Consider the following 16,035-nt stretch of genomic DNA (forward strand, 5'->3'; position numbering starts at 1 on the left):
AACTCTGTTTTGTTATTAGTTTTTTGTTTTGTTTTAAAGAGACAGGGTCTCACTCTGTTGCCTAGGCTGGAGTGCGGTGTTGGGATCATAGCTCACCGCAGCCTTGACCTTCTGGGCTCAAGCAATCATCCCTCCTCAGCCTTCCAAGTAGCTGGGACCACAGGCATAGGCCACTATGCCCTGCTAAACAATGCTGTTTTTAAGGCCTTTCAGTATATTGAAGCAGGCCCACTGAGATTATCTAGTATAATCTCTCTTACTTAGAGCCAAGTGTTCATCACATCTACAAAATACCTTACAGCAACATCTGAATTAGTGTTTGGGTGACTGGGAACTGTAGTCTAGTCAAGTTGACACATCAAAAAAAAAGGCCATCCGGCACTTCCCCTACCCCATCCCCTCAAAAAAACAAAAACAAAAAAACGGAAAAAGAAAAAAGACTGTCAAAGAAAGTAAAGTCAGAATTTATTGAGAATTGGCAGCTTGGTTTAGGTGGGCCTTTCAAAGCATGTATGGGTCATGATACAACAGTTTGGATTGATGGAAACTATAGGTTTCGAGGAAGGGGGTTCAAAGAATCTTAGGGTACAAACAGTTGATGCTTTTCATTTGAGTTTCTGTGTATTTCAGAAAGTTCTTGTAATGAGCAGTCATACCATTCTGCCTAGGCAAGGAGACTTCTGGAAGAATAAAGTTATGCCAATGAAGACAGAGGAAGCGTACAAAGTGCTGTTATTGCTGACACTGGCAGGTTTGCATTCTCAGTGACCAGCTGAGTGTGGGTGTGAGGTAGATGGTTTCTGTTCTCAGCCCAGAGGCTCTGGATTCCTTTCTCAGGAAGCAGGACACACGACTCTTATTCCCAAAGCCTGAGCCTTGAAATTCCCCTTCTTAACTGTGCACAGATATGCCTTCCGTATTGCCCAGCTGGCTCCTCAAGAGAGGGATGACACATACACTAGCAGCAAATCAGAGCCGCAGTGCCACCCCTTACTCCTGCTCCTCCCTCTTTTTAAATGGTGGAAGATCAGTTTACCTTTCAAGTGTCCCATTTTCCTATTCTTTGTGCATCTCTGTCTCTAAGCGACCACTCAGGACTTTTCTCTATTCCATGAGGATGTCTTGTCCTTTCATGCCCCAGACCTTTGAGATGTGATGTTTCCTCCTCTCTCCTGGGAAATCCTGCCTATGCCCAGAGGACCCTCTTGAATGTCACCTCCTCTAAAAGCCTTTGCTGCACACCCTGTTCTTCTTCCCCTCTCCCCACATCACACCTGAGTGCTGATGCAGGGCTGGTCACCCCCAGGACTCTGCCTTGGTACAGATACAGTTATTACATGTCAGTTTCTCTCCCTTTGACCAATTCCCAGCAGACAGGAATTAGTCCTATTTCACTTTGTATCTGCCTTGGTGCCTCATCTGTAGCTGGCATATAGTAGTTCAGCCATTTATTCAATAGATAGTTTTTGAGTGCCAGCATGTGCCAGGCCATAGGTGTCCACTGTTCTGGATGGGAGTGATTTAGACATAATAAACTCTCTGCTCTCGTGGAGGTGACATCCTGGGGGCAAGGAAGACAGCCAATGAACAAAAAAGATGAATCAGTAAAAGCATATACACAGCACTTATTGATGCTCAGAGGGCTGCTCCCTCTGAAACCGACTGAGGACTGAACAGGATAAGAAAAGCGAATGAGAGATTCCCAGCCTCCAATATAAAGCATGCTTGTGAGACAGAATTCATCCTTAGCCATGCTGGTCAACTTACAGAAGAGGTATGAATTTGCTAATGTTTGTTACCCTGCTGGATAGATGTTTCTGTCCTTGGGGTAACAGATTGTGCTATTAGTTTTATTTATTGTTTACATATAAGATATAGCTAAAAACAAATTAGGGTATGGCAGTGTGCTTTTTGGATGGTATTTTTGTGCTTAATAATAAACAGTGATCTCTCCTCCCCCCCCCCCCCCCATTTCTTTAGCACTTGCAATGTACAGGCACTGTTCTAAGCACTTTAAATGTATTATGTCACTTAGTCCTCAGAACAACCTTAGAAAATAGGGAATATTCTCATTTTCCATGTGACAAAGCCAGGGACATGAGAAAGCTGGGGACATGAGGACAGCTATGCCACTTGCACCAGGTTTTCCAGCTCGAAAGTGAAATGTGTGTCCCATCTGGGTGGTCCTGTCACTTCTAAACTACGCACTATGCCTCTTGCATGGGATTTATGAAATCAGAACAATGGCACGCCTCTTTCTTTGCTAACAAAGTTTACATCCCAAGTTAGGCCTTTCTTACAGAGCCAAAGTTTTCATCAGCACATGGTGAAAAAGCTGTAATCCACTTGACTTTCTGGATAGAATACAGTCTCAGAAACAGTGATCTACCATTGCCTTTGTTTCTGAGTTTGGTCTATCTTTCTGTCAGGACCTTAAAATGTTTAATGCATATTTTAGTAGTTCTTCTGCATATCTCCTTTTCTTCTAACATATAAGACACTGATTTTAAAACATGGGGGAAGGAAGGCAGAGAAGATAAACACAACTGTTGACTGAGAAGGCACAGGCAGAAGGTGCTGCTATCTCTGGGACATCAGGAATTGCTCCCATTCTTGAGCCAGTTGGAGTCTAGTTGCATCGCTGGTGTCTGTTTCCTCTTGTTCTCATTCACCTTTAACAGTGCATTGTTCTTCCCACTTTGGGGAAGAGAACTTAGATCAGAGGAATTAAGTAGTTTGTACTGAGACCACTCAGCTGGTGGGAAACAGAGGAGGAAGTGAGCCCAGCCTTATCAGAGGATTTAATAATGATTTGCTTTCAAACAAACAATCCTCAAAACCCTTTCTTGAAAGCAATCTTGCTTGAGTTCCAAAAAGGAATGAGTGAACCTTGAAGGAGTGCCTGAGGGAGCCTAGAGGCCAACTGTGGAATTTCCCCCAGCCCTCCTCCCACCGAGCACCCAGTATGTCATCTTGGCTGTGGCAAGGAAGCCCTGGGACTGTGGGGAGCATTCCTTAGCCCCTGTCCTGATTCTTTGCTCTCATGTATGTTGAGTGACTGATGAACTCTCCCCTCTAAAGGTAAATGCAAGGTCTGGGTCTTACCTTTGTCAGGCAGACAGAGTACAGCCTTTGTTGTCAGATTACCTGGGTGTGAATCCTCTCATTCTCCTCCATAATGTTGGGCAAATAACTTATCCCCTCAGCAGCTTTGCTTTCCCACCTTTAACGTGGGCATAGAGTTATGACGTTGGTTACATAAGCATGAGAAACAAAAACTCCCAGTGCAGTTTCTTTCAATAAATGTTAATTTATTGTTTTTGTTAGGAATGCCTCATCACAACTCCAAATCTCCATGATTATTAGAAAGATTATTTCTAAACCCTCCTGGTCCCTTTATACCCTTAGGGCCTTCTTCCCTTCTATTTGGAAAAATTTGGGAAGAATAAACTAGACCTCTTTCCTTTTGGAAAGGGACCTCCCTTAAGTCTTACATGAACAGGTATGCCTGACCCAAGGGTTCAGGGGTTCAGTTAGTGCACCTGCTGACTCACTCTGAGCCTTGTTCTCCATAATCACTAATATAAAGGATTTTTAGTTCTCCATCTTATTTTCTCAAGTTGTTTAGAACTTGAGCAAAGAAGGGGTATGTTATGTATTTGGCTTCCTTAGAACTCTATTGTTAGCGTTTGCCATCTTCCTTTTCATTTCTCACAGAGTCATAGAATTTTAGAGTTGAAAAGAGATTTTAAAAACAGCTTGAATTCATTTCCCTATCTTTTATCTCAGCCTGCCTGCCAAGAGGCATTCAGGACCACGCTTGCACGCTTCCGGTAATGAGGAACTGGCTCTCTCCAGAGATGGCCTAGTATATCAGGGGATGCTCTACACTGGGCTGAATCGCACACATAGGGCTTGGATCTGGTGCTGTTGGGTTTTCAGGCTTGCTTGTACTTGGTGTGAAATGTTCAGATCTGGTTTTCTTTGGGAGGGAGTACCGGCCTGAAGGCTGCCCGTTTTGGGGTGGTTCTTTTAGAAAAATCATTGTCCAAAAAGTCATCAGAATTGGGTGAGGAAGCAGGCAATCTTATGTGTCTTTGGCATCTCATCAAGAAATTTCCAACCTCCTCACTGTGTCTGCTGAGTCCTGAGCAAACTCCAGCTTGTGGCTTGTTGTAAACTATGCAGGGTAATGATCCTGAAGGCACATTTATTAACCCCTGACCTCAGCATACAAGGTAGGGCATGCAACCACGGTGAATCCTGGAAGGTTTCCTCCTGGAAATTGGGCATGGTGCATACACTGGTGGAAGAAAATAAAACCACCAATGAAATTCTATCTTCAATGCCAAAGATGCTGTATTAGTCTGTTCTCACACTGCTATAAAGAACTACCCAAGACTGGGTAATTTATAAAGAAAAGAGGTTTAATTGACTCACAGTTCCACATGGCTAGGAAGGCCTCAGGAAACTTACAATCATGGTAGACAGATAAGCAGGCATGTCTTACATAGCAGCAGGTGAGAGACCATGTCAAAGAAGCAAAGGGGAAAGAGCCACTTGTAAAAACATCACGTCTCCTGAGAACTCACTCACTCATATGAAAACAGCATGGGGAAAACTGCCCTTAAGATCCAATTGGCTTCCCCAGGTCCCTCCCTCAACACCTGGGGATTACAAGTGAAGATGAGATTTTGGTGGGTACACAAAGCCAAACCACATCAAATGCTAAGTGATAGTTTTATAACACTCACCTCAAATATACTTGCCAAATAGAGGCAGACTTATTGGAGAGCTACTTATTTATACTATTTGTTCTTAACTTCAAGGCAACATGCAAAAGGAACCAGCAAATGTTAAGAAGCCAAACTCCTTAATAACCCTTTTAAAAAAACAGCTTTATTGAGATATATGTCACAATGATTCACCTTTTACAGGTGTCCAATTTGGGAGTATTTCGTGCATTCACAATGTTGTACAGCCATTACCTATCTAGTTCCAAAACATTTGCATCACCCCAAAAGAAAACACTGGACCCAGGGAGTCATTCCCATTCCCTCCCTCACCCAGCCTTAGGCAACCACTTATCCTAATGCCTGATTCTATTGATTTGCCTATCCTGGACATTTCATACAAATGAAATTATTTGTGTGGCATCTTTCACTTAGTGTAATGTTTTCAAGGCTCATCCATGTTGTGGCATGTATTGATACTTCATTCCTTTTAAGATGGAATTTCATTCTTGTTGCCCAGGCTAGAGTACAGTGGTGTGATCTCAGTTCACTATCACCTCTGACTCCTGGGTTCAAGTGATTCTCCTGCCTCAGTCACCTGAGTAGCTGGGACTACAGGCGCCTGCCACCACACTTGGCTATTTTTTTTTTTTTTTTGGTATGTTAGTAGAGATGGGGTTTTGCCATGTTGGCCAGGCTGGTCTCGAACTCCTGACCTCAGGTGATCTGCCTGCCTCAGCCTCCCAAAGTGACGGAACTACAGGCATGAGCCACTGCACCCAGCTCTTCATTTCTCTTTATGAATTACTAATTTTCTGTGGATAGACCACATTTTGCTTATCCATTTATCAAGTAACGAACATGTGTGTTGTTTCTTTTTTCATGTCATAGTTTATTTACACACATATCTAGTATGTCATATGAATTCAAGTTTGATCCATTTTCCAGAGACTGCACCTCTTAGAATGCTTTTCATTTCTGTTAAATGGATGAACTGAAACATGCTTATTTTTTAAGCAGTTGGTGTCTTACTATAAAGAAAGGCTCATCAAATCCAGATCCAAAGTACAAACACATCATAGCTAGTAACCGACACTTGTTTTCCACTGACAATGGCAAATTCTTCCCAGGGCCCTCCTCATAGTGCACCTAGGACTGCAGAGGTTGTGAACCTCTGGATGCTCTGGCCCAACATAGCGCTGCTGGAAGCTCTGCGAAAGGCACAGAGACCAAGGATGGAAGAAATGGCGGCACCCACAAAGACCTTTTATTCACTCATGTGTGTTGTTTCTTCTTTTTGGCTATTATAGATAATGTTTATGTGAACATTATTGCACGAATGTTTGTATTGACGTATATTTTCAGTTCTATTGAGTAAACATGTAGGAGTGGAACTGTCAGGTCATATGCTCTTAATAACCTTTTAAAATTCCTTTTTTTGTTTGCTATACTTGGGACCCATATTCCTTTCCTTTGGATTTTATATTCACTTCCTTTGTGCTGAATATTGTCAGTGACTTGATAGAAACTTAACAGCCTGTGTAGAAATAATTAAAAATTATTCAAGTGAGAATAAACTGAATGCTTGTTATATCTGTTAGGTTATATTTGCCTTTGTTCTCTTCCTTACCAAGCTTCTACTTGAAGATTTACAAGGACATTTTATTTCTTTTCCAGAACCGCAACGAGATAAAAAATGGCACTATCCTTCGATTAACCACGTCTCCAGTAAGTCGCTGTCAGCTTCAAACTTCCCAGTAAACTCTTTGCTCTGCATTTCTGCTATATGTGATTATGTGATATTAATTTTTGAGGATGACTTTAGTGCAAAACCAAAGGCTTCCACAATGTCCTTACATGCACATTCTGGATTAGCAGGAATGCCCCTCTATAGATTTCCCACTGCAGAGGAGGAAGAACTTATTCCAAGAGAAGAGCTAGTAAGTTGATCATGAAACCTTTCAGGCAAGCTTGTCTAACCTGCAGCCCAGGATAGCTTTGAATTCACAAATCTGTAAACTTTCCTAAAACATAATGAATATTTTTGTTCTTTTATTTAGTTCATCAGCTATCGTTAGTGTTAGTATATTTTATGTGTGGCCCAAGACGTTCTTCTTCTTCCTGTGGCCTAGGGAAACCTAAACATTGGACACCTCTGCTTTAAGGTTTGAGTTTGGAAGTCACCTTAACAAATTCTGTTACAGATGGGATCGTTCACCTGTACTAGTTTGTTTTACCCATCTGCTCACACACCCACCTAATGCCATCTGAGCAAATTCAGACAACAAAGCCATCAAAACCAAAGTCTGTCACTTCCCTTTAAAGTCGAGGCGTGTATGTGTGTGTGTATGTGTGTGTGAAAGAGAGAGTTTAAGTATTTTGTAGCTTAGTCTGTTATTATGACAATTCATAAAACTAATTTACAAATATTGACCACTTCACTGTTCCACTAACAGCTGATTCTACATAGAGAACGCTAGAGTCTTCTGAATTAAAACCGCTAAAGAAGATGTTACAGTATATTTAGACTATTGTAGCTGATGATGTCTCTTTTCTTGATCTTTCCTACTTGCTTGTAGATACTTTAGGTAGCAACATTAGCATATTTAATGATATTATTTCACAGTGCATTTCATTGCTTTCCTAAAAAAATAATCCGCCTAAAATATACCAAGTGTTACTATTTTCACTCTGCATATATGATGAAAACTGTGTCTAAGTATCATTTTCAGTTTCCACTGAAGCCATGTGGTAGGCTAAAAATAAATTTAAAAATTGGGAAAAGCATCTGGCTAAAATTAAGCTGTGGGTACTGTAACTACCATAAATTTGTATTGTTGAAAATTACATTAGAGCAGCTTAGAAACTCCTAAACATTTTGCCCAATAACATCTTGAACCAAAACCAGTGATGAGCTCAATGGAGTGAGTTGCTACAGTTGGCTGAACTGTCTTTGATGCCTGCTTTGCTACTTAATGGAAATTATAATCTTTACTCATTTTTCAGTGGCTGCACGATGAGCTGAGGCATTTTTGTCTGACTTTGCATTGGTCTTCTTACTCAAATCAACGTGAATGAATGTTAATTTGACCTTTAGACCATTGTTTTCTTTGTTTTTTGTAGTTTCTATTTATTCTGATAAAAGTCATCATCTGCTTGCTGGGCAGAAAAAGTATACCTTGCCTTTTATTTCATTTTAGATTCTAAAAGACAGCTTTTTAATCGAAGCCTTCTCTAAGCCAAAGAAAGAGTTTCATTTTTTATTGCTGTGGATTCATGAACAAAATTTCCACAATCTAAGTCACTCCTTGAAAGAAGGCTAGGTGTTAGACGGGATGAAGTTTTTCAGCATCCAAAAAGAAACTTTGCATGACTTGTCATCAGGGAGAATGGAATTTGCGTTCCTGAGATAATGATCCTCACATTCCCAGCTCAGTGAATGGAAAGATGTGAAAGCCAGTGTAAGAGGCACTATTAAAAGATGGGAGCCCACCTGCAAGAGACTGGCTTACATTTTCCAAAAAGCAGTGGTTCCCAAACTTGGATCAGCTGTGGAACTTTGAAAATGCTGATGTCTGGGGCCTTAATAGAGAGACTGGATTACAATATTTGGGAATAGGCCCCAGGAATCTGCATTTTAAGCAATCATCTTGTGGTTTGGATGTAGCCACATGTTTTATAATTGGAAAATTACTCTATAAGCAAGAAATTTGGGATCTGTGAACTTTATTTGTTGCTAACAGGTTATTTTTTAATAATAATTTTGCATTTAGCTGAAAAACATCGCTCATACATGCTCTTTCATTTTTCTATACATAATAAAAACATGTTTAAAAAACACACCTATTAGAGTACCATAAGAAAAAGCCGGCAGATGGTGTTACACTAGCTTTTGAAGTTCCTTCATCTGCCTCAGCTGAACTCTCCGTGAAGCCAGATAAGGACTTCTCAACAGCCATATGGGTATACACACACACACACACACACACTCTCTCTCTCTCTCTCTCTCTCTCTCTCTCTCTCTCTCTCCCCTGTTTTTATGTAATGTGTAGCTGCGCTTAGTTTTACCTCCACTCTGTCAAAGGTGGTCTTTTTGTTGTTGGATGAATTTGTTTTCTGTCTCTGTTTATCACAGAACAGCCCTTTCTGAATTGTTCCTAGAGAAACAGGTCATTAATGCTAGAAGATCTAAACAAACAGCCTGCACTGTTTAACTTGTAATAGGCCTTGTACATGGCTGCCATTTCTCCACTGCTTGGTACATCTTTACACAGTCTCTCTAGTGGCTGCGTTAAACAAGTGTATCGTTCTGGTGTCGTATCTTTATCCATCTCTCCATTAGCATAAAAATATAGCCAAGAACACACCCAGAGAATGTGTGTAAATGTGTGTGAACTTCGGAGCAGTCAGGGTTTGGGGAGCTTCCAAGTGCATAGCTGAGTAATGTCTCCTTCTACCTGCCATGATCATAATAGCTGTGGACGTCGAGTCTGAGGTCCTCTGTTGCATGCAGCATATTTTACAATCAGCTTTGGCTATTGTTCATATCAGAAGAAACCTGGCTAGTCAGACTGTTGTTGCTACTTTTCTGAAATTTTTGCCTTAAAAAGTGCTTATGATGACTATATTTGTAGTCTTGAAGTGGAGAGAAACTTCTAAGTGGAACACAAAATGCAGAAGCCACAAATAAACAGATTAATAAATTTGACTACCAAAAAATAAATACAACCCCACAAAAACTTTGGAAAGAATTCCAGAAACAAAGTTAAAAACATTAGAAAAAATAATTGACAACTGCATAATAGAGGGCCAGTTAATTCATTTGCAAGATGCTTTATGAGTGGATAAAGAAATCATCCCAAAAGACAGGCTGCCAAAAGCTATGACCAGGGGAAAAATACCCAAAATAATATCTATCAATCAATCAATCATCTCCCTGTCTGTCTGTCTGTCTGTCTGTCTGTCTGTTTACCTACCTATCTGAGAAGAACTTCAATCTCTCTGTTAGAGATGAAAACCTACAGTCCTAGATAATCAAAGTGTGAAGAAAAGATGCTGTGGAGTCAGGATTTTGAAAATTTGAAGTAGAATCTATTGGTGTGCCCTCTTTGGAGGGCAGTTTAGTGGTATTCACCTAAGTTCAAAACATATATACCTTTGTCTTAGCAGTACTGCTCCTGGGAATTTATGTAATAAAGAGACTCAGAAAAGCACTGCAGGATGAACACACACACACACACACACACACACACACACACAGAGCTATATGCATCATTGTTTTTAGGGATCAAAACCTGGGAACCTGTTATATGTTTATCAGTGGGACTAGGTCAGTGCTGTAGGTAACGTCCATGCTGTTGAATACCGTGTAGTTGTTAGTAAGAATGTGTATGTGCTGCCAACGTGGTATCTCTAAAGTATTTCATTAAGCACAAAAGCAGGCTGCAGAACATCCTATATAGAAGGATGCTTGTTATGTATGTGGAAAAGAGGTGTATATATATATATATATATATGCAGATAAAAGGATACAGCATTTCTCAAGGGATACCCACAAGAAACTGTTAACTTTGGGCTAACTTTGTTTTTTAATTTTATAACTTCCAGTAGTAAGTAACTACTGGAAGTTATAAAATTAAAAATTATATATATATATATATATATATATATATATACATACACACACACACACACACACATATCAAATATAGATATATATGATTACTACTGGAAGTTATAAAATTAAAATATGTATATATATTTGAGATGGAGCCTTGCTTTGTTGCCCAGGCTGGAGTGCAGTGGTGCGATCTTGGCTCACTGAAACCTCGATCTCCTGGGTTCAAGCAATTCTCCTGCCTCAGCCTCCTGAGTAGCTAGGACTACAGGCATGCACCACCATGCCTGACTGATTTTTGAATTTTTAGTAGAGATGGGGTTTCCCCATGTTGGCAAGACTGATCTTGAACTCCTGACCTCGTTATATGCCTGCCTCGGCCTCCCAAAGTGCTGGGATTACAGGTGTGACCAACCATGCCTGGCCGTACTCATATATTTCTACCTATTGAGTTGGTATTATTTTTAATTAAAGAAACACACAAATACATATTATAAAGCCATTACAGTACAAAAGAGGTGAATCATAATGTCCCATGCTAAAAATATGTCAGTTTTGCAAACTATGATTTTTTTTTGTGAACCCTATTACATGCAAACTGAATTATTGCCCATTATGCCTTCTTTTGGCCTGTGTGGACGTATTTTAGAAAGCAGAACTGCTCATCAATTTCCTATTGTTGCTTTGTCAGCTGTAAGCATAATCCTTGCTTTCTGCTCTTTCTGGTTTAGGGAGCTGGTATCAGCATTATCTAGGTCAGAAGGACTGTCATAATGATTTTTGGGTCTCATTCCCTATGGCAAAAAGAAAAATAGTATTATTTGAGGCACTGTGTGGATTCAGGTTATCAGAGATTCTTAACAATAAGACTATTAATGATTTTTAATTTCCATTTTTCAATTCAATTCAGGTTTTCAGTTTTTCTCTCCTGGTTTGGGAAACTAATAAAGGATTGTAAAATGCCTTAAATTCTATTTCTTGCCATTGCTGTCAGAGGCCTAGTTTAAGGGAGAAGAAACCAGCGGAGGCTGGCAGGCAGAGAAGTCACAGGATCCTCAGGCTGCTGCCCAAGGACAGTTTGCAGGGGTGACCAGGGCACAGGGTCAGAGTCTTTTGCAGATTCAGGAGATGCAGAGGGCTTGGACTACCTGCCTTGTAGGGAATTGGAGAGTTGGAAGGGGTGTTGTGGAGGGCAAGCCCCAGAGCTTCAGGATGTGATGCTCCTTGAGGAAGGATGTCCTGTTTCTCCCGCTGCTCTGGGAAAATTAACTGCCTGCTGTTTACTGGAATGGGAGGGTGGGGAGGGGATGAAGAGTTTGAGATGCTTATTATGTGTCCATGAGGACATATCATCAAGTAGGAAGCCTGGAGAAATGCAGGTGTGCCAGCCACACCCATGGAAATGGCATTTAAAGCTGTGGGCTGGAAGAGGGCACCATGGGGACAGGCGAGGAGAGGGCTCAGCACAGACCCCTGGGGACATTCTAAGGTTTAGAGGAGAAGCCAGCTAAGCAAAGTATTTCAAGGAAGAGGAAATACTTAGGTGTGTTGGAGGTTGCCCAGAAAATAAGGAAGGTGAGATGAGGTGGTGACCCCTGGGCTGCCACCTAGAGGTGTTAATAGCATCGTGGAGACACTCTCCAGGCAGGGCTGGACAGGAATGCCTCATGAGAGTGGGGAGAATAGGAGGTAGAATGGAGGCAACACTTTAGAGCTACTTTCTCTTCCAAAGCGTTTGCTGAAAATGCAAGCAGAAAAATGAGAAAGTAGCTATAGGGAAATTGGGTCAATGGATGCTTTTACCTTTCTATTAATTTTTTTTAAGATGGGAGATATTAGAGACTTCTGCAGCTGGAAATGATCCACTGCAGAGAGAGAACTGATGATTCAGAAGAAAGGGAGATACATTTGAAGTAGAATACTTGAGTAGGCCAGGGAAGAGGGGATCCAGAGCTGAGGGGAAGAGCTGACTTCTGATAGGAAACACGGTCCCTGGCACACAGTATCTATCAGGAGGAAATAGAGCTTGAGGGTAGAGATGCCAGCAGCTGATGCCATTAGAAGTAGGAAGATGAAGGAACTCCTGGCTGATTGCTTTGACTTCCTCAATAAAATGATCACCAGTGGAAGGGAGGCAGCAGAAAAACATAGAGGGTGTTTAAGGAGAGAAGAAAAGGTGTGGAGGAGCCATTTTAAAGGGATACAGCAAACATTCCTGGAGAATGTTGCATTGCTGGGCAACATTGAATGTACATTTGAAGATATCTGTTAAACTGTTGAACCTAAGGATTCTTTTAGACTACTTTTTAATTGGCATCATGGACCCAGAGTTATGCTGGAAGTTTCTTGGGGATGATTTTAACTTGTATCTTCAAGAGAGAGATGGTAAATGCTTGACATGCACACACTACCAGTACCTTTTCCTGTGCCCAGGGCTGAGCCTTTATGAGTTATTTCCTCCCTTGCAGTCTGAAGTCTGGGTCCAGAACCCTTTCCTATCTGGGACATGAGACAGCCACAGCCAGATGTTTCAATGGCCCAAAGTAAATCTATCCTTAGGACAATACCAGAAAATATAACTTGCTCTCTGATACAGAGATCTACATGACTACTAGATTCTCTTCATGTATGCTGGTTGCTTGAAAAATCAGAACTAAGGCTATCTTATGTTTAATAATGTTGACTTTTTCCTCCCAAATCTAAAAATGGTACAGATTCATTACACAAAATTCAAAAAATGAGGCTTGCTGCAAAGAAAATTATTTTGAATATTATAATTTATAAATAACTACAGATCACATCTATTTGCCTTTTTTGGCCATTTGTATTTAAATGTATGGATACATATGTGTGCATACATGACTATATATATTCATTTGTACATTCATTTAGTGACATGTGTTTTGAACTCATGGTAATTGCCAGGCACTCTTCTAGGTGCTGGGTGACATTACATTTTAGCAGATACACACTCCTGCATATATTCTCACCTCCCACAAACAATAAAATATGTTTTTATCCTGGCCATTTCTATTAATATTGTATCATGAGGATGTTCCCACACTATTTGGATGTTCCCACACTATTTTACATTCTCGAAAATTTCCCTGTATAGTTCCATACATTTCATTCTATGACTATATCATGACTATTTCACCATTGTCCTATTGGTAAACACGATGGCTGCTCAATGTTTGGTTTAAGGGCTTCAACTGTACCACACATCTGTCTCAGATATTCAGATGCATCCATTCAGGGAAGCACTTCACCACCTGGGATTCCTCCAGTTCTGCAGGCTCATGAGCACCCTAGGCTATCTGGTCCGCCGCTTCAGCATCCTCACTTCCCTCCACACTCCTTTGCCTGCAGATCCCAGACACACCAGTCCTCTCCTTTCTATCCCTCCACACAGACCAGGCGTGTTCCACCTGAATCAGGGCTTCGGCACTAACCATTTATGCTGCCCAGAATATTCTACTCCCCAATGTGGTAGAGTCCTCTTTGCCAGTCAGATCTCTCTGTGAATGTCACTTCCTTAGGTTGCTTGTCCCTGAAAACCACCGCATCTAAAGAAGACATCAGTCACTCTCTAATACAAACTCTCCGTTTTAGGTTTTGCTATAAAACATCAATATTTGATTTTTTATTGCAAATTTTAAAAATTGTAGGTTGGGCATGGTAGCTCACGCCTGTAATCCCAGCACTTTGGGAGGCTGAGGCAGGTCAATCACGAGGTCAGGAGTTCAAGACCAGCTGGGCCAACATGGTAAAACCCCATCTCTACTAAAGATACAAAAATTAGCTGCCTGTAATCCCAGCTACTTGGGAGGCTGAGGCAGGAGAATTGCTCAAACCCGGGAGGTGGAGGTTGCAGTGAGCTGAGATCATGCCACTGGACTCCAGCCTGGGTGGCAGAGCAAGACTCTATCTCAAAAAAAAAAAAAAAAATTGTGCACCTGCCACACCAAGGTGGGTGAGCCCCAGGAGGGTGAGAACCTTAGACATCTTGTTTGTTGCTGTATCCCAAATGTGCAGAACAATCCCAAGCTTTTAAGAAATATTTGTTGAATCCATGAATGAGGATCCTGAGGATTTTGAAGGGACATTCCTTTCCCGTGGATAACTGGAAAGACTTGTCTGAGAAGAGGCTGAGAAAATTATATACAGAGTGACCTGTGATAACTGATATCCAAAAACAAAATTTTCTTACAAAACCCCAATATTTTAAGAATAAAAACTTTTAGTCTCATTTTTTTATATAAAGTTTTAGTTCCAGATTATTTAGAAATTAGAGAAGATAAAAAAAAAATGTGTATCCCTGCCTATTCTGAATCCAACTGGGAAGATATTGCATTAAAAGTGTCCCACCAGCTTGACATAATATTTTGATTGGAGGTCACTTCTGGGACTAACCTCTGTGGAGCACCTTTTCCTGGTGAACTCTGTGATGAGGGTTACTGTACAGCTGAGAAGCAATCTGTCACACTGCAGGTGGAAGGGAACCTTAAGCACAGTCTCACCACAGTTCCTTGGTGTACCTACCAATGGGGAAAATGAGGCCAAGAGAGGGGAAGAGAGAAGTTCACTGAGGCCCCAGAGCTAGCCAGTGACAGAGCTGGACGTGGCCCTGCCTCTGACTCCTGCTTCATGGGGCTTTCCATCACGGTCCCCTCACCACCTGGCTTGCCACAGTCCTCTCCTCCTCTTCAGTGATGTGTCTCCTGCAGTGGTTTACCTATGTCCTGAAATGAAGAGGGAAATTTATCCCAAAGCAAGCACTGTAGGAACTGCACATTTTTAAGAAAAGTTGTCTCCTTAGATATGGGTACCAAGGGAAGGAGCAAGGCCTGAGGGGAGAGGAGAGGTAAGAACAGTCCCGGGACAGTAGAACATATTCTCAGGTGCTGGGGTGAGTGCACGAGAGGGGTGAATAGTTCTATAGGAACTTTCCAGGCCGTTGAGTCTATGAACTTTGTTGCAGTATGACAATTTGGAGAGGGCTTTACTGCTGTTACTGGGAGTGGCTCCTTGGCTAAGATCCCAGCAAGTTAGGATATTGCTTTGCTATTCTTACGTGTGGCCATCTTGGTAAAATATTTTCAATTTCTATAGCAGCAACCCATGAGCAGTTGCGGGATTTGGGAGGACTCCACAGTCTTAATTCCTCTGCTTGGGACACTTGTCCTTTTCAGGTTTCTGTTGTTGTCTCTCCTCACTTATTTTTAATTTGATTTATTTATTTACGTGTAGGTAGGTAAGTATGAATGAATACACATGAAGTAGGAAGAACAGGTATAACAAATTCCATCTACTTAGCTTCCACATTATTGACTTTTTCTTGGTTTTCTTAGCAAAGGATTTTCCTGAAAATTGCTCAGTTTTTAAAATGGTAAGCAAATTTTCCTTAGGTACTGTAAACCAGGAGTGCCTCCTTGTGTTGCAGCTGGGGAAGATGAGGTGGTAATTGAAAAACTCCATTGGCCAGGTGCGGTAGCTCATGCCTGTAATCCCAGCACTTTGGGAAGCTGAGGCAGGCAGATCACCTGAGGTCAAGAGTTCAAGATGAGCCTGGCCAACATAGTAAAACCCTGTCTTTACTAAAAATTCAAAAATTAGCTAGGCATGGTGGCAGGTGCCTGTAATCCCAGCTACTCAGTAGGCTGAGACAGGAGAATTGCTTGAACC

The 16,035-nt window shown here is 41.3% G+C and overlaps 1 protein-coding gene and 1 pseudogene across 8 annotated transcripts in view; one reads left to right on the forward strand and one right to left on the reverse strand.

Annotated features, from left to right (window-relative positions):
* The window catches only part of ELMO1 (engulfment and cell motility 1), a 457,713-nt gene that overhangs the window by 59,004 nt on the left and 382,674 nt on the right, over positions 1-16,035 (forward strand). For all 7 annotated transcript variants that reach the window (XR_005196005.1, XR_005196006.1, XM_037729109.1 and 4 more), the window contains one exon: positions 6,411-6,461. Coding sequence is in view for 4 of the 7 variants with exons in the window: in XM_037729109.1 (XP_037585037.1) it covers positions 6,411-6,461 (51 nt within the window). In the remaining 3 variants the exon portion in view is untranslated. The remainder of the gene's footprint in view (positions 1-6,410; positions 6,462-16,035) is intronic.
* LOC108285214 lies at positions 5,605-6,402 on the reverse strand (annotated as a pseudogene). The gene has a single exon (XR_005196007.1). The product of XR_005196007.1 is annotated as a cytochrome c oxidase subunit 7C, mitochondrial-like (transcript).

The sequence above is a fragment of the Cebus imitator genome, unplaced genomic scaffold, assembly GCF_001604975.1.
Source record: "Cebus imitator isolate Cc_AM_T3 unplaced genomic scaffold, Cebus_imitator-1.0 Scaffold294, whole genome shotgun sequence".
Lineage (NCBI taxonomy): Eukaryota > Metazoa > Chordata > Mammalia > Primates > Cebidae > Cebus > Cebus imitator.